Source organism: Tauraco erythrolophus, chromosome 2 (genome assembly GCF_009769465.1).
Source record: "Tauraco erythrolophus isolate bTauEry1 chromosome 2, bTauEry1.pri, whole genome shotgun sequence".
In the NCBI taxonomy this organism is placed as follows: Eukaryota; Metazoa; Chordata; class Aves; order Musophagiformes; family Musophagidae; genus Tauraco; species Tauraco erythrolophus.
In genome coordinates this window covers 5,211,132-5,227,262 of record NC_141466.1, presented here as the reverse complement: position 1 = coordinate 5,227,262, position 16,131 = coordinate 5,211,132, and the positions used below count along the sequence as shown (strand labels likewise).

At 44.6% G+C, this 16,131-nt stretch overlaps 1 protein-coding gene across 1 annotated transcript in view; it reads right to left on the bottom strand.

Moving 5' to 3' along the window:
- The window catches only part of NHSL1 (NHS like 1), a 190,265-nt gene that overhangs the window by 40,134 nt on the left and 134,000 nt on the right, over positions 1–16,131 (bottom strand). The window contains exon 2 of the mRNA XM_086632038.1: positions 9,707–9,859. Coding sequence (XP_086488164.1) covers positions 9,707–9,859 — 153 coding nt within the window. The remainder of the gene's footprint in view (positions 1–9,706; positions 9,860–16,131) is intronic.

Below are 16,131 nucleotides of genomic sequence, written 5' to 3'. Positions count from 1 at the left end.
GGTCTCTTTGGTCAGTAAAGCCAACTAAAATCACTGCCTTTTGCTCCGTGACTCTTTATGAGTCCCTATTTGTAAACTGGGGATAGGAATGCACAGCTCTCTTTGTGTGGACAAAGGAGGCTGTACTAAAAGCAGAGCTGCACAAAGGCAATCTCGTTTTTCAACAAATATCTCATCCTAAATACGACCTTAAAAAAAGCAGCTCAATTTAATTCCAATGCAGCATCTATTTTTGTCCCTGGATTTAAATATGAGGCAGACAGCTTGCCTCTGCCACTTTATATTCCTCCCAAAAACTCATTCAGCTTGGATCAAATCCCATTTCCCTTAAATGTATAAATCCCCATATCATCTGCAGAACGTCAGGATCACAGGGCGTGCTTCTCTATCAAAGCTTTAAAATATGTTGCAAAGCCACAGCAATGATGCACTTGTGTAACAACTGAACTGTAACCAACGCTGACTGCAAAGCAAGTTCAGGAACTTCAGCTGTGATATATCCAGTGCGCTGTTTTGTTCAGACTCCCGTTTTAATGGCTCAGGAATTCCAACAGATGTAGTACCATGGCAGCCCAGCTGAAAAAAAAAACTTCTGCTCAACAGCTCAATCAAGATGCTTTGGCTAATACTGGCCTTTGCCAGTCCAGCGACCTTCACTATTATTCCCCTCTCTTGCCCCAAAATGCAGTTTTATATTACTATTTCTAGATCTTTATTTTTACCAGTATTATAGAAAAGCACAAGACAAGCCTGGAGATGGTCCACACTGGTACCCAACACACTTATCCCATAAGATGAAGCGACAAGTTTTTAATCCACTGGCAAAACTTAATCGTTTACAGCAAGGCCTACTTATCCAACGAGTAACAAGAAAGGTCCATGAGACTTTTTTAACTGTTGTTGCCCAGAGAAGTTGTAGATGCCCCATCCCTGGAAGAGTTCAAGGCCAGGTTGGATGAGACTTTGGGCAACCTGGTGCAGTGGAGGGTTTCCCTGTCCATGACACGGGTGTTGGAACTAAATGATCTTTGAGGTCCCTTCCAACCCAGTTTGGTTCCATTCTGTGATTCTATGATTCTATAATTCCCTTTCTTGAACAAGCGGCCAAGCCCAGCCACATAGGTAGCTCTTAACGACAGATGCTGTGCAAAGTTTCCCAGAAACAAAGACAACTTGGGCTCTATAGGATGAGGGTAACCCTAAGAAAGGGCTGTAGACCTGGTGATGGAGAAGTCTGTTGAACGGATACTTCAGAGAAATCTTAGTGAAAGCAGCCAGATGTATTTAGTAAGGTCTATTCCATCCAACATACAAGTGCCCACTCTCGCAGGGAAGGGTGTCCGAACATGGCAACTGGCCGCCCAGCCAGGTTGGGAAGCCCTCCCTTCCAGATGGGCTTCTCCAAGCTGCTCCAGGGCTCAGTCATACCGACGCTTGCAGTAGCGCAAGGATGGGGCACAAAAGTGTAGCATTAACGTAAAGCAAGTATGTAGTTAGACTTATTTTCCAAGGTCCAAATCAGATGCAAATCTTTAAGAAGGATTCAAACAAAAAGGAACTCTGCAATGTGAAAATACCTTTAACAGAGTTAAGTCAATGCAAACACACTGATCACTCCCTTCTTTTCTTGAAGCTTTTAAAAAACAAATATGTTTAATCCCACCCTTAACTCCCCAGGTAATCTGCATGATTTAGCCACACAGAAAACCTTTCTAAGGGCACCAAAATGTAGCAGCCATTACAAATTATATCTGTTAACAAGTTGTCACTGGGGAGTGCTCAAAATAATTATCACCGTTCGTCTTGAGTTAATTTAAATTTCTGCAAGTGCATTACTCGACTACATTTAGTGGTGACAAGATGTCTTAAATTTAACAGTTTATTTGCTTCCTTTTGCATGCTTGATGCTGGCATTAAAATCATTTTCCTTGCTTTTTCTCTAGCATTTTTATGGATATTTGTTGTTTCTTAGCCAACTGAACACAGCTAATGTAAAAGTATAAAGAGAGTTTTTTCTTTTTTTTTCTCCTAGGACATTTAATGCTAAACTTAAAGCTATCTAAAAAGCTGCAAACAAGCATGTGTAAAACCCCAATCCAAGAGAGGAATGAGGAAGAAAAGCAAAAAGGGAAACAACCAAAGTCTGATACTCCTTGTGATGGAAGTTGCATTAACTAGCTCTGAAATAACTACACCACAGGCAATAACAGTTGGAATTTCTTCTCTCCACTGAAGGTACAGATCTGATACGGGGTGAGGATCAATCATCTTTCAGCTAAATCTTCCTACTGATTCTGACTTGTCTCATAAAACATTAAGAAAACACATTAATCTGGTTTAAGGGGGGAAAAAAAAGCATCATTAGCATATTTTGAAACAAGTTTTTGTGTTCTTTTAACCCTTTAACTGGAATTGCTTTCACTTATGTATATCATGCAATCACTCTACATATACCCACCCTGTATGTTTTTACACTCAGCACTGTACTATATAACTAGACCCAAAAATAGGGAACCTAAATTCTTCTGAATTGCTCAATTTTTCAGCACAAAGGCAGCTTTCAAACACATGCAGTGTAGACTCCTGGTCAAACTCTGCTTAGTTTTATTTAAATACTCACTTTTTAAAATTCCCTACTAGAAAGGGCAGTCAGAGTACGGAACTTGGTCAAAACCATCAACATATGCACTGTGAATTAATTCAGGAACAGTAAGAAGGGCAGGATACATGGGCAGAACCTCTCGTACTAACTTGACTACTGAAACTAAAATAATGAGAACCAAGTTGATTTCTATTTTTTTTATTTTACAGCTCCAAGACCTTTCTGGAACATAAGGTCTACCCCTAGCCTTTAATGGTCTCTTACTTAGAAAGTTTCCAGTTGGTTGGGAGCTCACATCTTGACATGTCTCTGAACCTGAACCAGACCTATTGTTCCTATGAAGTGGTTCCTCCCTATTTTGCAGCTCTTTAATGAAACGTAAGATTATTTTAAGTCCATAATCTTCTCAGCAGGATTATCGACTAGTAGGGCTGACCCTAATATTGCTCATCTGAACAGTGATCTGCCAGATGCACTGAGAAAACAAAGGCTAAACACATACCTGTCTGGAGGGTCTTGCAGCAAGACATAATAGAGGCTTTATGAGTAACTACTTAAATCCGGTTTTATTTGACAATGCTAACCAGATGTCTTCTGGAAAACAAATCAAGTGTTTCAATCACTGCTGCTTAAATACATTCCTTGAATTTGGCCAACAAAGCTAAACAGAAGCTACAGTCAGCCAAACCCAGCTCTTCTGAAGATGAGATGAGATAATAAATGAATCATCACACACACTGGAACAACGAGCCCTATATTATGTACATAGCTTGAATCAACACAATTACCCTGGGGAGAAAAAAGCACAAAGTGCAGGCAGTTGTGCAGGAAGTCCCCACAGCTACAGTCTGAAAAGGAGTATGAAAGTCAGCATATGGACTGTTCCCACTATTTACAGGTACACCTTCCTCAGTACACGTGCTGACACCTTGTTATCCGCTGGAACGGACGGCCAGCCTGGGCAGTAACCAGCAGCGTGCGACAAGATGCTGCCCCACAGCTGCAACTGGAACTGGGCAGAGAGAACGTCCACAACGCCCTTCTTCCTTCAGGAGCTGGCTGGTTCCTGAAAGCCTGCTATCATTTCAGTCTGGCTGTGCTTGCGCTTTAATATTAACAGAGTAATTTCGTCCCTTCCCTTTATGCCTGTCGTCTCCCAACTCCTGGACAAGTGACAACACACCACAGTGGAGCTTGTCCTCCCCCACTTTCTTCGCTGTGGTTTTGTTTTTTGTTTTGCTTGGTTGGGGTTTTTTGTTTGTTTCTTTTTTTTTAAATCAAGTGCTCTATGCTGCTAACTGCGGGAGCAGGATGATAACCGTCCCTTAGGAATCATAGAATGGTTTGGGTTGGAAGGGACCTCAAAGATCATCTAGTTCCAACCCCCCTGCCATGGGCAGGGACACCCTCCACTACACCAGGTTGCCCAAAGCCTCATCCAACCTGGCCTTGAACACTGCCAGGGATGGGGCAGCCACAACTTCTCTGGGCAACCTGTTCCAGTGCCTCACCATCCTCAGCGTGAAATATTTCTTCCTTATATCCAATCTAAATCTCCCCTCTTTCAGTTTAAAGCCATTGCCCCTTGTCCTATCACTACACACCCTTGTAAAAAGTCCCTCTCCAGCTTTCCTGTAGCCCCCTTTAAGTACTGGAAGGCTGCAATAAGATCACCCCGGAGCCTTCTCTTCTCCAGGCTGAACAGCCCCAACTCTCTCAGCCTGTCTTCATAGCAGAGGTGCTCCAGCCCTCGGATCATCTTCATGGCCCTCCTCTGGACTCGCTCCAGCAAATCCACCTACATATACCTTGCTTTTCCTGCCATCATTCCAACTGACTTATATCCATGTCTGAGGGGAATATCAGATAGCCTGAAAAATGCAGCAGCAAAGAGAGTTCAGACGTGTGGTAGAAATTTTTTTTTTCTATTCCTTCACTTCACCATAGTTTGCAAGATTATCTGAGGCCAGTGCATTCCGGATTACTTTAGACTTTCCTTTTAGGACACTGCACCTACACCTGTGAACACACTGCTAACGCTGCAAACCTGTCCAGAACGTAGACAGGCACACTTATGACATGTTCCAAGCAGTTAAGCAAAGCAAGACTACAACAGTGCTCTGTCTCCTCCACATCTTCATGCTTCATGCCTTATTGCTTGTCATTTTGGATTATAGTACAGTGAGCAAAATGAGGATTAGTCTCAATTTACTTTTCTTACCAAATATTTGCATCATCGCTATATATACTACTGCTGTCGCATCTGTGCTCCCAGTTGAAGACCACTGTGCTTTAGGGACTTCTTCAGAAAATGGTCCTTTAAACACAACCATGCTGGAGAGCAACAAGCCAGATCTGTCAAGCACAGTGTCAGGGATGGGGCTGTTTCATGGTGCTACCCTCTTGACTCTGGTTGAACACTCAACTCAACCTCTTGGCCTCACTGACCAAAAAAGCCATAAGAAACACTGCAGTATGTGGCACTTGCCCCTCTAGCACAGATAGCCTTAAAAAAAATGAACAATATATTAAACTCATAGCTCTGCTACTGTCCAGACCAGACTCTCAGAGCTGGTCCAGCCACTCAGTAGACACCGGCAATGTGAGACTCAACAAGACAAGGAGTCCTTCAGCCTTGGAGCAGAGCACACAGTACAAGGGGAAAGGATTGATTTGAGGATCCTGACGCCATGCAGAGCCTCAGCTCTTCCTTCCCATCCGTCTTCTTCATCTCCTATTTTCACAACTCCCTAGGAGGAAACGTGTGACATGGAGCACAGAGGCACGCAAGACTCCTCCAGGGTCAATACTGTTTTGTTTCTATCTGTATGGCTATATGCTGGGAAACAGCTTCCATAAGGTGACCATGAAAACATGCGGAAGAGGCTACTTAAGACAGGCTCTCAGGAAAGGCCAGTTAGAGCAGCTTGGCCCTGAGGCACCTTGGAAGGCACCCACCACCCCATCTGCTCCACCAGACACTGCAAGGTCCTGGCTCCTTCCCCAAGGAAAAGGAGAGCCTGTCTTATCCAATGCAAACAAAAGATTAAAAAAGAGATCTATCACAACAAACCAAGAAATGCATCATTTTCTAAACATCTAAATCATACTGCAACAGTACCAGGATTGCGAAGTGCAGCTGAATTTGCTTTTCTGCTCTCACCATCAGAACAAGTCACCAAGAGCTTTCATTTTAAATGTAGTAATGCAGCCTGGATTAAACACATCAAGCCACCGATTTTAGTCAATGACAACTTAAAATTTTAATATAAGTTACATAAAGTCACTTCAGTTCTGAAGAACAGGTATATTGTACATCACACAAACTTTCCAGCTTCCAGGTGCTTCATTTTCTAATTCAGGTTACTGGACAATATTGCTTTTAAAAAGTTCAGGTGGCCTCTGCATGTCTAAAGAAGGATAAATAGCTTTACCTCAGTTACGAATAAATTTAAATGCAAAACCTCATCATTTATACCTGAAAGTAGCTTCATAAAGGAAAAGCACAGTATTTCGCCTTGATTTCAAAAGGGTAAAAGGCTAGTTTGTAGGTACAAAAATGTAAAAAATATCTCTCCATGCAGTACCTACTATCACATGCTGCGTCCACTTCCACAGTGTGATGAGCAGAGGGCATTTTGATATATAATACACACAGTAAAATAATAAACCACACAAAAAATTAATGAAAAAAATCCCCCTCCTCCAAACACAACACTGCTCCCTGTAAATGTATGCAGAGCATGCAGAGATCACCAGGCAGAGGACTTGATTTCTCTCCAGACGGGTGAGACACCATACATTTTAATATCTCTACGCCTGGCTTTTTATTCTTAGATCAATTTAAGAATAAGCAGTGATAACAGCTTTTCTGCTCCCTAAGTGGTGCTTAAAAGTTTATTCTAGACAACAGACAGCTTCCTATCTATTTCACTAGATTTTTTTTTTTTTACCTAGACCCATGCTGTCAAAAACTTGCTGTTAAAATTGTACCAGAATAAATAGGTTTGACCTTGCATTGTCTGAAAAGCTAGCCAGGATTTCCTGTGGTTAGATGGGTGAAAACACCTTGATAGAAAAGAATACCTTGCTTGAATTATTTTGAAAGATTTTATACATTCAAGATCTTTACAGGTGGTTTAAATGACTATTTAACCACAGCTCTACATGTGAATTGCTGTTCATTACCTAAGTTTTATACTTACTCGTCCATTCACTGAGGGAGCAATGAATGCAGTAACAAATTAATAGTCTGCCATCAAGTTGCTACCTACCAGCAATGTCAGATCTCATAGTCCCAACAAGAACAGAACTGGGAAACTTTCAAACAAGTGTGTTTTAATGGTCTGAACTGTAGCTATTAGTTTAGCCCTGAGGACCACATTATCAGGTTAGAGGGGACCACCAGAGGTTATCTCTTCCTTCCCAACCTCCTCCAAAGGTAGGATCAAATATATACAAACAACTTCTGGGTAGTGTTTCTCTCACCTGTTCTTAAAAACATGCAATGATTTCATAGACACCCTCCCTAAAATATCTATTTCAGCGCTTCAGTATCCTTACTGCAAGGAAGTTTCCCCTATTATCACACCGAGCATTTATTTACTGCTGTGCACACCCACCACTTCATTTCTGATTTACCACAAAGAAAAAAATAATTTTGTTTTTGTTCTACTCCTTTCGAGTTTGTGCAAACACTTTCTGGAGAACAGAGGATTCATCCCACTGTTTTCTGCACAGAGTACAGCGCACGTTGTCATCCAACATTGTTCATTCCCAACACCCAGGCAGCACACTGGGTCACCTACAGCTGTTCTACTGCCCCACACTTCACCTCAACCAATGCGTCTGAAACACGAAAAAGATGTCAAAATGCAAGCTTCGTCATGAGGCCAAGAAATGCAGAATTGAAGTTCCCAGGACAGCCCAATGGTGCTTCTCACGAGACTACTTTTCTTTAAGGTCTTCTATGCTGTAGTCACATAGCACTGAATTTACTTCCTACCCATTTAGAAGCTTTGGAAAACTCGGTCTTTTCTAAAGCAACGGGTGGAAAAGCAGTTCGGCAGTTGTCACAATTATGTCACAATTTCAACAGCACTTTTACACCGAATGAAACTCAGCTCTGGCTATACAATTTTTAACTCAGTCCTCCAAATGTGATCGGAAGCCCCAGCATCTTCCCAATTTCACCGTGCTGGCTGAAGCAGCAGCAGAGCAAAACTGTAAAATGTTAGTAAGTGCCTTTCCTACTACTCAGAGGCTCTACAGGCAAGAACAAAATTACTGAAAACAGTGTCAAATTCAGGCTGTAGCAACTCAGGACAGCTACAGGCCACAGCAAGGAGTTATTTTAAAACTGTTCTTAGGGAATACGCATGGCCCAGGGAATGCTTGAGGTAAAATAAATAAATAGTAGAGCTTTGTTGACTATGTCAACAGGTTGAGGTCTGGCGAAGGTATCACTGTTTCTTCTCTCTCTCTGTTACCACCCTGAAAGCATGAAACTGAAATTCCCTTCATTACCAAGGAGTCCTACATCATGTGCACAAGCCAGTTTATTTAACACGAACGGCTAACTGGGAAGTTGTTACTACAACTACTGAATAGCTTTTGTTTTATAAAGAGCAGCATCTCTAGAGAAAAATCCCAGCAGACTGAAATAACTTCAGATGTGTAAGCTGAGGGAAGCAGCCTATATCACTTAGTTTCATACAAATGTATTAATATAAACGTATTGAAATAGAAGATGAAACTGCTGAAACTGACAAAACACAAGAAAATCAGAGCAGCATTTTAGCCTGTGCAGTTTTCTTTGATAATAGTCCCCAATAGAGAATGGAAAAAATAAAGAATGAGTAGTTAAAGTTTACAAAAAGCTAACCACAAGCAGTATTCTTTTTAATCTAAAGCAGGCAAATATTTTTTTCTTTTGTAAAGAACTGGTAAGTGTGTCTGCAAGGGAACAGTAAACATTTCAAGGCTAAAGTGCTCCACAAAAGCATCTATCCAATAATAAGTACAGAGGACACCCAGGCTATCTGCTGAGCTGGTAACACTGACTGTGAAGACTACCCTATTAAATGGTAACAAAAGGCACCTAGTAAGAGATGGTAAAAATCAATCAACTGGAGGAAAGCCAAGAGAAATAAAATACAGCAGCCAAACACTTCTCTATTCAAGACATACAAAATGAAGTTTTCTGCACATTTGAAAAGCAGAAATGTCATGTTAAACAAACAAAAATTACAATGTTCTTTTAAAACAGGTTAACTCTGCAAGGCATCAAGCACCTGCAGTTCCTGCTGAAACAAAAAAGGACTTGAAATGAGTCGGCTATTTGCAGGGTAATCCTCTTTGTTAAATAGCCAATGTAAAGAAAAATCTAGGCTAACCATTTCCAGAACACAGACATTAAGCTGTAATTTTCAAGTTTGCTTCTGGCCCAGGGTCAGATGTTCCGCAGTCCTCTGCGCTGGCTGCCTGCTTCTGCCCTCGTGCCGGCACTAACACAACACAACGCCAGACCATACAAGTACACCCCCAGTGAAGGTACTAAGGGTAAAACTGGTCCTTAAAAATACTCTGCACCCTTCTGCAAGAAAGCACTTTCACTACTGGAAGAGTCCTTTTGAGGGCCCTGTTCCCGATTTCCCTTCTTTACCCTCAGCGCCTTTTCCCACTTCTCACAAGTAGCCACATCCCTGGAAACGACACGGTACAACAACAAAAGAAATCACCAAATGCAACACCTCTGATGTGGCTCTTGCACTAAAAGGAGTAACTCAGAACTTACTGAAAGAGAAAGTACCGGTTTGGAAACACCCCAAAGACTAAATGGAAATGGCCAAAAGACACCAGGCTTTCCCCTTCTCCATTCTAGAGTGCTCTGCCAGGTCACAGACTTCCTCGTCTCTTGACAGCAAAACCATTTTGCCTTACCCCTACATTCAAGTGGGTAAATCCCACTGATGTTCCTGATGTGTTACAGGCAGAAAAACAAGTAAGAGTCTTCCAAAGCCTGCAATTTGGATATGTTTGAAAAGACTGTGGCAAAAACAACTGTCCCTTTAGGACACATCAGTGTCAGCATCATCATCTCACCTCTCAGCACCGACTTGAGGTTCAGCTTGGCTTGTCGGTGCAGGTCCTCCACACAAGGTGGTCTTGAGGAGGGCAGGAACACATTTTCCTGCTGGTGCCACGGAGCAGTGTAGTGCACGGTCCATCTACTCTCTTCATCTAGGTTGGAAACAGCTGCAGAGACAGATAATAGTAAGAAAATTAAATGCTATTGTAGGTAGCTGTATCATGAAACCCCACACGTAAGTTTGTCGCACGTTACCTTAAAACAAAAAAGATTGCTTGCCACCATAGTCTCATCAAAATGCTCTCTAGAACCTCACTTCCATGACAGTTAAAAACCTTCCTCCCATTTCTAGTCTAAATTTATTCTCCTGTGTTCTGTAGGAAACACCTTTCCCCTCTTCCCATGTTGATACTTGCTATTTATTTACTCCCAACTTGCCACTCTGTTTTCATCTCTCTAGCTCCCAGTCTTCACAAAAGAGACCAGTTTCCCAGTCTCCTGATGCTGCCAGGCGCGATGTGTTGCAGGATAGCTTCCTGCTGCTCAAGGGTGACCTTGGGAACATGACAGTCGCCATGAGAGATTACGACAGGTTCATTTGTATCAGGAAATAACCTTCTCTGACCTCAGGCTTGCTCAAATCAGGTGAATCAAAACTCCAGCGAAGCCAACAAATCAGCTACTTTCTATTGCCGTGAGTGGAAAGCAGATTTGGACAACGGCAACTCCCTGGGCAAATACCGCTCAGAGCACTGAAGAGGGATTGCTCTGGCCACCTCTTCTCAGCCAATACACATGTGAAAATAAAATATGACACTGCTCAAGTTCAAAGTTCCCTACAGACTGTCTAGTAATGAATCAGCCAGAGCACATATTGCTAAGATTTGTTTACAGTTTACGCTTCCCGAGAGACAGCCATTACCTTTTGTTTAAAGTTTATCATCAATAAAAACTCCTACAGTTGAATGGCCTTATCCCTCCACCCTGTAATAACAGGAAAAGGGCAGTTGGGGGTCAGATTTTATGATCCTCTAGGCACCCTTTGGCCTTCGGCCAGCAGGCTGCACATCCTTGCTTTTAGCTCTCCAAAGCAGAAAAAGCCACTACGGCCGCGCTGCCTCCCAAGCACCTGCCCTGCTAGGGCAGCCCTGGTGCCCTGGTCTCAACTACTGGCACCATGTTCTTCCCTTGCTCTCTCCTCGCTGCCCGGACACTCGGCTGGCTCCTGCGCTGCCTCCGCAGCATCGTTTCTTCAAGTTTGGCTGATGCCTCCATGGTAGCAGAGGAGGTGTGGAAACCGGGAAGCAAAACAAAGGCAACAGCCTCTTGTCATCTGAAAAAAACGATTCTTGTGCATCTGTCGGGATCATTTCGGATGGAAATAATCGGTACTTGTTAAAGAAAACAAGCTATGTCTTCCCCTTCAAAACCTATCTACAGCCTAATGCTCAATGCTTGTTTTGTCCTGAAAAGAATTTGGGCGAGAGGGGAAGACTCTTAATGCCTTTCTTCACTTTTATTTTAGATTAGCATCACACCTCGAAAAAGGTTTTTGGAGGCTTTCGATTGGCCTCTTCATCTCAGAGGTGGCTCGGTCCTGCACCCCCTCTGCTCTTGCAGACATATTGGCTGCTATAAGGCAGATACACGCTCAGTCTGTGCCTGCTTTTCCCGTCCTTGCTAACCAGAGGTCAAACCTAAATCACGACAAGCCGACAAGTCACCACCTACCTGGTTACCGCATCTATCATCCCGATGTTACAGAAAAAGTGACAGGTACAGTCAATGACCTGCTTAAAGTGAGCCCCTCACCATCCCCTGGCTGAGCAGGTGGGTGGGGAGGGGAGTAAGGCTGGGGGAGGAAGAGGAGGAGGAGGAGGAGGAGGAGGAGGAGGAGGAAAACACCAGCCTCCAAGCCCACTGTCTGGCTGCAGTCCCACCGTACCAAAATTAAAATTTACTGCTCATCAGAGCAATGGTCACCAAAATTAGTTGACAGAAGTGCTGCACGTTTGCCAAGTACTCTCTCCAGCGCAACTTACCTATCTTCATGAATTAAACGAAGAAGTGCGGTCTTAAAAGCCGCTCTGAAACTAGAGCATCTTTAAAAACCACAGCTCGGCTCAGCACAAGCCCTAACCACACAAGCCCACGACTGGACAGGTGCCCCACAGCAGCAGAGCCAGGTGCCCGATGGGCACCGGGACGCCCAGCCTTGACACCCAGCTGCTCCTGTCACATGGAGAAGTTTGGCTCCTCCAAAACCACCGCCACAAAGGACTTTGAAAGCAACACAGGATCCCAAAGCAGAGGTCCTAAGGCACCTCGTAAGGCTGCCTCCGCACATCATAAAATATTCAACGAAGAAGGGAGGGAAACTTTAAAAAGAAGTGTCAGGAAAGCAGCAGCCAAGCCGAAGGGAATGGCACCGTCCTGCAGGGCTCTGCTCCTCCCGAAAGGACAGCGAGCAACGCACAGCTACTTACTCTTTCTCTTGAAAAGTTTCATGAGAGATTTAAGCTTTGTGTTGATGAAAACCACCATTTTCAAGGTGTTGAACTGCGATCCTGGAGTTTAAATCCCATAAAAAGGAGGAACTGCAGAAAGGTGACTGTTTCCCAGACTGAGCCTGTTCAAACTCCGCACACGGAATTTCTCTTCTCCAGGCTTCTCCCCTCCGCCTTTCTTTCCTGAAATCACAACCTGAAATCTATCTACATCTTCCTCAGGCACGTAACCATTTACAATTCTTTAGCCTGAATTTCTCCTTCTCACATACAACCTTGCGGGCTGAACACAGCCAGTTTCACAAGCAAAACAGGAGGAGGAAGGGAAAAAAAAAAAAAAAGTTAATTGTTATTCACGTTTGCCCAGGACAAAAAAAAAAAAAAAATCAGGTTTTCTTGCTCGTTTCATTTACAGTCCAGTTCTTCTCATCCTTTTCTCCGCTCTCCCAAGTTTGGCTACTCCAGAAAGACGGAGTTCGCAGGTGATTTCTCTCCTTCCCATCGCGCCAGCCGGCTCTGCCGCCGGAGCGCAGGGAGATGCCGGCACCTTCCCACCCCCCCGCCCTTTGCACCTCCCCGGTGCCCGCGGCTGGGGGGGGGCGGGCGGGCGGCGGGCTGGCAGCCCCCGCCACCGCCCCCTGCCCAGCAGCCTCCTTCCAGTTGCAAATGAGAGTTGCATTTTCGTGCAAATCAGGATGCCCCGCTTTCCCACCGCTCCCACCCGTCCCCCCTTCTCCTCATCCCTCCCCCCCCCCCCTTTTTTTCCCCCACCCCCTCGCTCTCACTTTATTAAGGACCCCGAGAGCTGCGGCCCCGCTCCGCGTCGCCCACCCTTCCAGATACCCTTCCAGACCCACCGCTCCCCCCGGAGCCGTTGCCATTGCCTGGGACATCAGCCCACTAATTGTACATATTGGATTTCATTCAGCAACGCTCCTAATTTATTCTTATTAGCGTCATCTCAGCCCAGATACATGGAAAACAAAATCGAGTTACTTCTGGCTAATAGGGAACCTGTTATTCGTCAAACGAAACTTGTGCACAGAGATGAAAGCCCAGCTTTTTGAGATGCGCACTATAATCTCGTGGTTTAAAAAATAAATAATAATCTCTCCGTACAGAGGTCTACAGCCATCCTTCCTAGGAATGAACCGCGATTTTGCAGAAGAAGAGAAAACGCTAAGCACCAAATCAATGTGCTCAGCAGGGCATGCCCTTCGCACAATGTTCAGGCTCAAGAAGCCAGCCCTCCCTCACAAAGCAAGCTTAGGAAACCCCCCCCGGGTTAACAATGAAAAGGATTCTTTCCTCAGGAAAAAGAAAAATGCCAGCAGCAGGGGGCTCAGACTGACCCCAAAGCTGCAGCAGGATCCGGCCTCTGGAGCGCAGCGCCTAAAAAGCAGATGCTCCACAGGAGCTTCACTCCGAGTTCCACCAAACGGCTGAGACTCAGCACCGCGCAGAACAGACCATAAACAAAGTGCCTCCAGCATTGTCTGAACAGGCTATTATCAGCCATTTTATCAGTATTTTCCAAACTCAGAGATTTTACAATTGCAACCCTGAGTTTGACACCAAAACTGCCATGAGCAGCAGCGGCTGGTCCAAGAGACATTTTGACTGGCTCACCTCTCCCAAAGGGACAGAAGACCACAGGTGCCACGGCAGCAATGGCAGGGAAGGGTGCTTTTGCCTTGATTTCCATTAAGCACCTTACACAAAAAAACACCCTGGGGCATCAAACTCTGATAACGTTTTTTTTTAAAAAAATCACATACACCATAATAACCTGGTTAGGGGTTACCACCACCCATACATCAGTAAAACCACTGTAAATGCATGCCTGCTGGACACACTCCGGAGGCGAGTGCAGAATGACTCCATTTCTAACTCCAGCAGCGTTGCTATCCGAGAGAAAATCCAGGAGGTGATAATTCCTTTTTTAGTGTGGTGGTGATCTTTTTGAGGATGTAGGGAGTGCCTCTACAAGTGGGAAAGGGAGCTACTGTGCCTTGGCACAGGGCAAGGTAACAGTTTGAAGCTAGCATGTGAGGGAGCCTGGGCTACTGGAAGTCAGACTGATACTCCCCGAGGTCTTTATTGCACCTCACAGAGGCTTGCAAGCCCTGGGAAGCAAGACTTTGTTCCATTTTCATGGTCAAGCCCCTGTGAGTCAACATGATCCTAAGGACTTTGGATGGCTCAGGGAACCCTTCCCCGTTGCAATGTGGGCTGCAATGTGTGCCAAGCCCAGTGTCCCTCTTTGTTATTGGATCCTCAACCCACCCTGAAGCATTTCTCCTGCCTGAGAACAAGGGCTTGATCACTGTCCTGAAGCCCTGATCTCCAGTGTGGAGGCAGCTATTCAAACTCAGCAACAAACTATGCATAAGATGATGTCTCCCTTTTCATCCTCACCTCCCTTTGCTTCCACCTTCCCTCAGGTCATGCTGATAAAGAGGTCGAACATCAAAAATAGCTATCAGGAGGGATACCCCAAAGGAAACACCGGTTGGCTACATAGTCCGCATTAGGTACAACAACAGCCAAAAACTCTTCCCCACTTGAGACAAATCCATTGCCTTCCGTGAAATTCAGCCTGTTGTCTCCATCCAGCTTTTTTAAAACTCTTCTCCTGCCACAAGAAGCTGTCACCACAACTGGCTTCTAACGGTGGTTCCCTTAGAGCTGAGAGCATGAAATAACTGTGCTTCTCCGCAGCCTGCCTCTCTACATTGAGAAGAGAAGGAAACGATGGGGCAGTTGGAGAAAATTTATATCGTAGTCACTATACAAACAGATAAAAGGACTTTGGCCTCCAACGTTGCCAACCCAGCAGACACAACCACAAACCCCTCCAACAACAACAACAACCCCACCTAAAATTACCTTGTTAGAAAAAATTTAGAAGTTTGTTAAAGCGTGATAAACCCAGCATGAACAGTAGGTGTGCACACACTATGTGGTATGTTCTTTAAAAAGAAATGACTCGGAGACAGGCAGCAGACTGGGGAGACCTTGCTCTGTGGCACACTTCCTACTTCACCTTGGACAAGTTAATATTAACCTACTGCCTCGGTTCCCGCATCCTTACAAAGCAGGGATCACACTCACTTGCCACCACACAAGGATGCTATCACAAGGAGCACAGAAAATATGGAGATGATTTTTGGCAAACGCCAATTCTCACTCGATATTGGATGGGATTATTAACTTTGGTTACAAAGTTTGGCCCAGGAGAAACTCCTTCGTGACTAAAGAGTCAGAGATTGAAGCAAAGAAAATGAGAGGCACACGACGCAGGGCCGAACAGCACGCTCAAAATCATGTTTAGCATGTTTAAAGACATGTTTACATGTCTTTACAAAGACACTGTTTAGCAAAACTGTCTCTTTTTAGTTCACGTTATAATAGTTTTTAACCCCTGAGTGGTTAAATCGATTTTAATTTTGATGTAATGGCCATGTACATCCAGAAGAGAAGTGAACACGAGTGTCTGTATGTGTGCCTGAAAGGCTGCAGCCATTCCTTCACTCCGCTCCCTGCCCTCTCCCCTCTTCAGAGGGGCTTTCCAGCTGACCTGCTCTGCGACAGCCATCTGGGACAGCCATCCCTCCACATTCACGGCAACATAAAGCATCGGCGCCTGTGAAACAATATTCAGCCTCCACGGAAATATTTCAAGCCAGACCTTGGGGGAGGGGAGCTCTCCTGTCCAGCCCCCATTCACAACCCAACGCCTTGGAACCTTGCACTAGTGCACAAGATCCATTGAGGAAGTTGAGGCTTTATAAAAAGGCTAATGTTGAAAAGGGACGTACTTGGGTTGTTCGTAACCACAGCTGGAGCAGGTGTCCAGCAGCAGCCCCGGTGGCAGCTGTCTGTCAGGGACACTAACAAGTTGGTGAGAACCAACTGTTCTCCTTCCTACT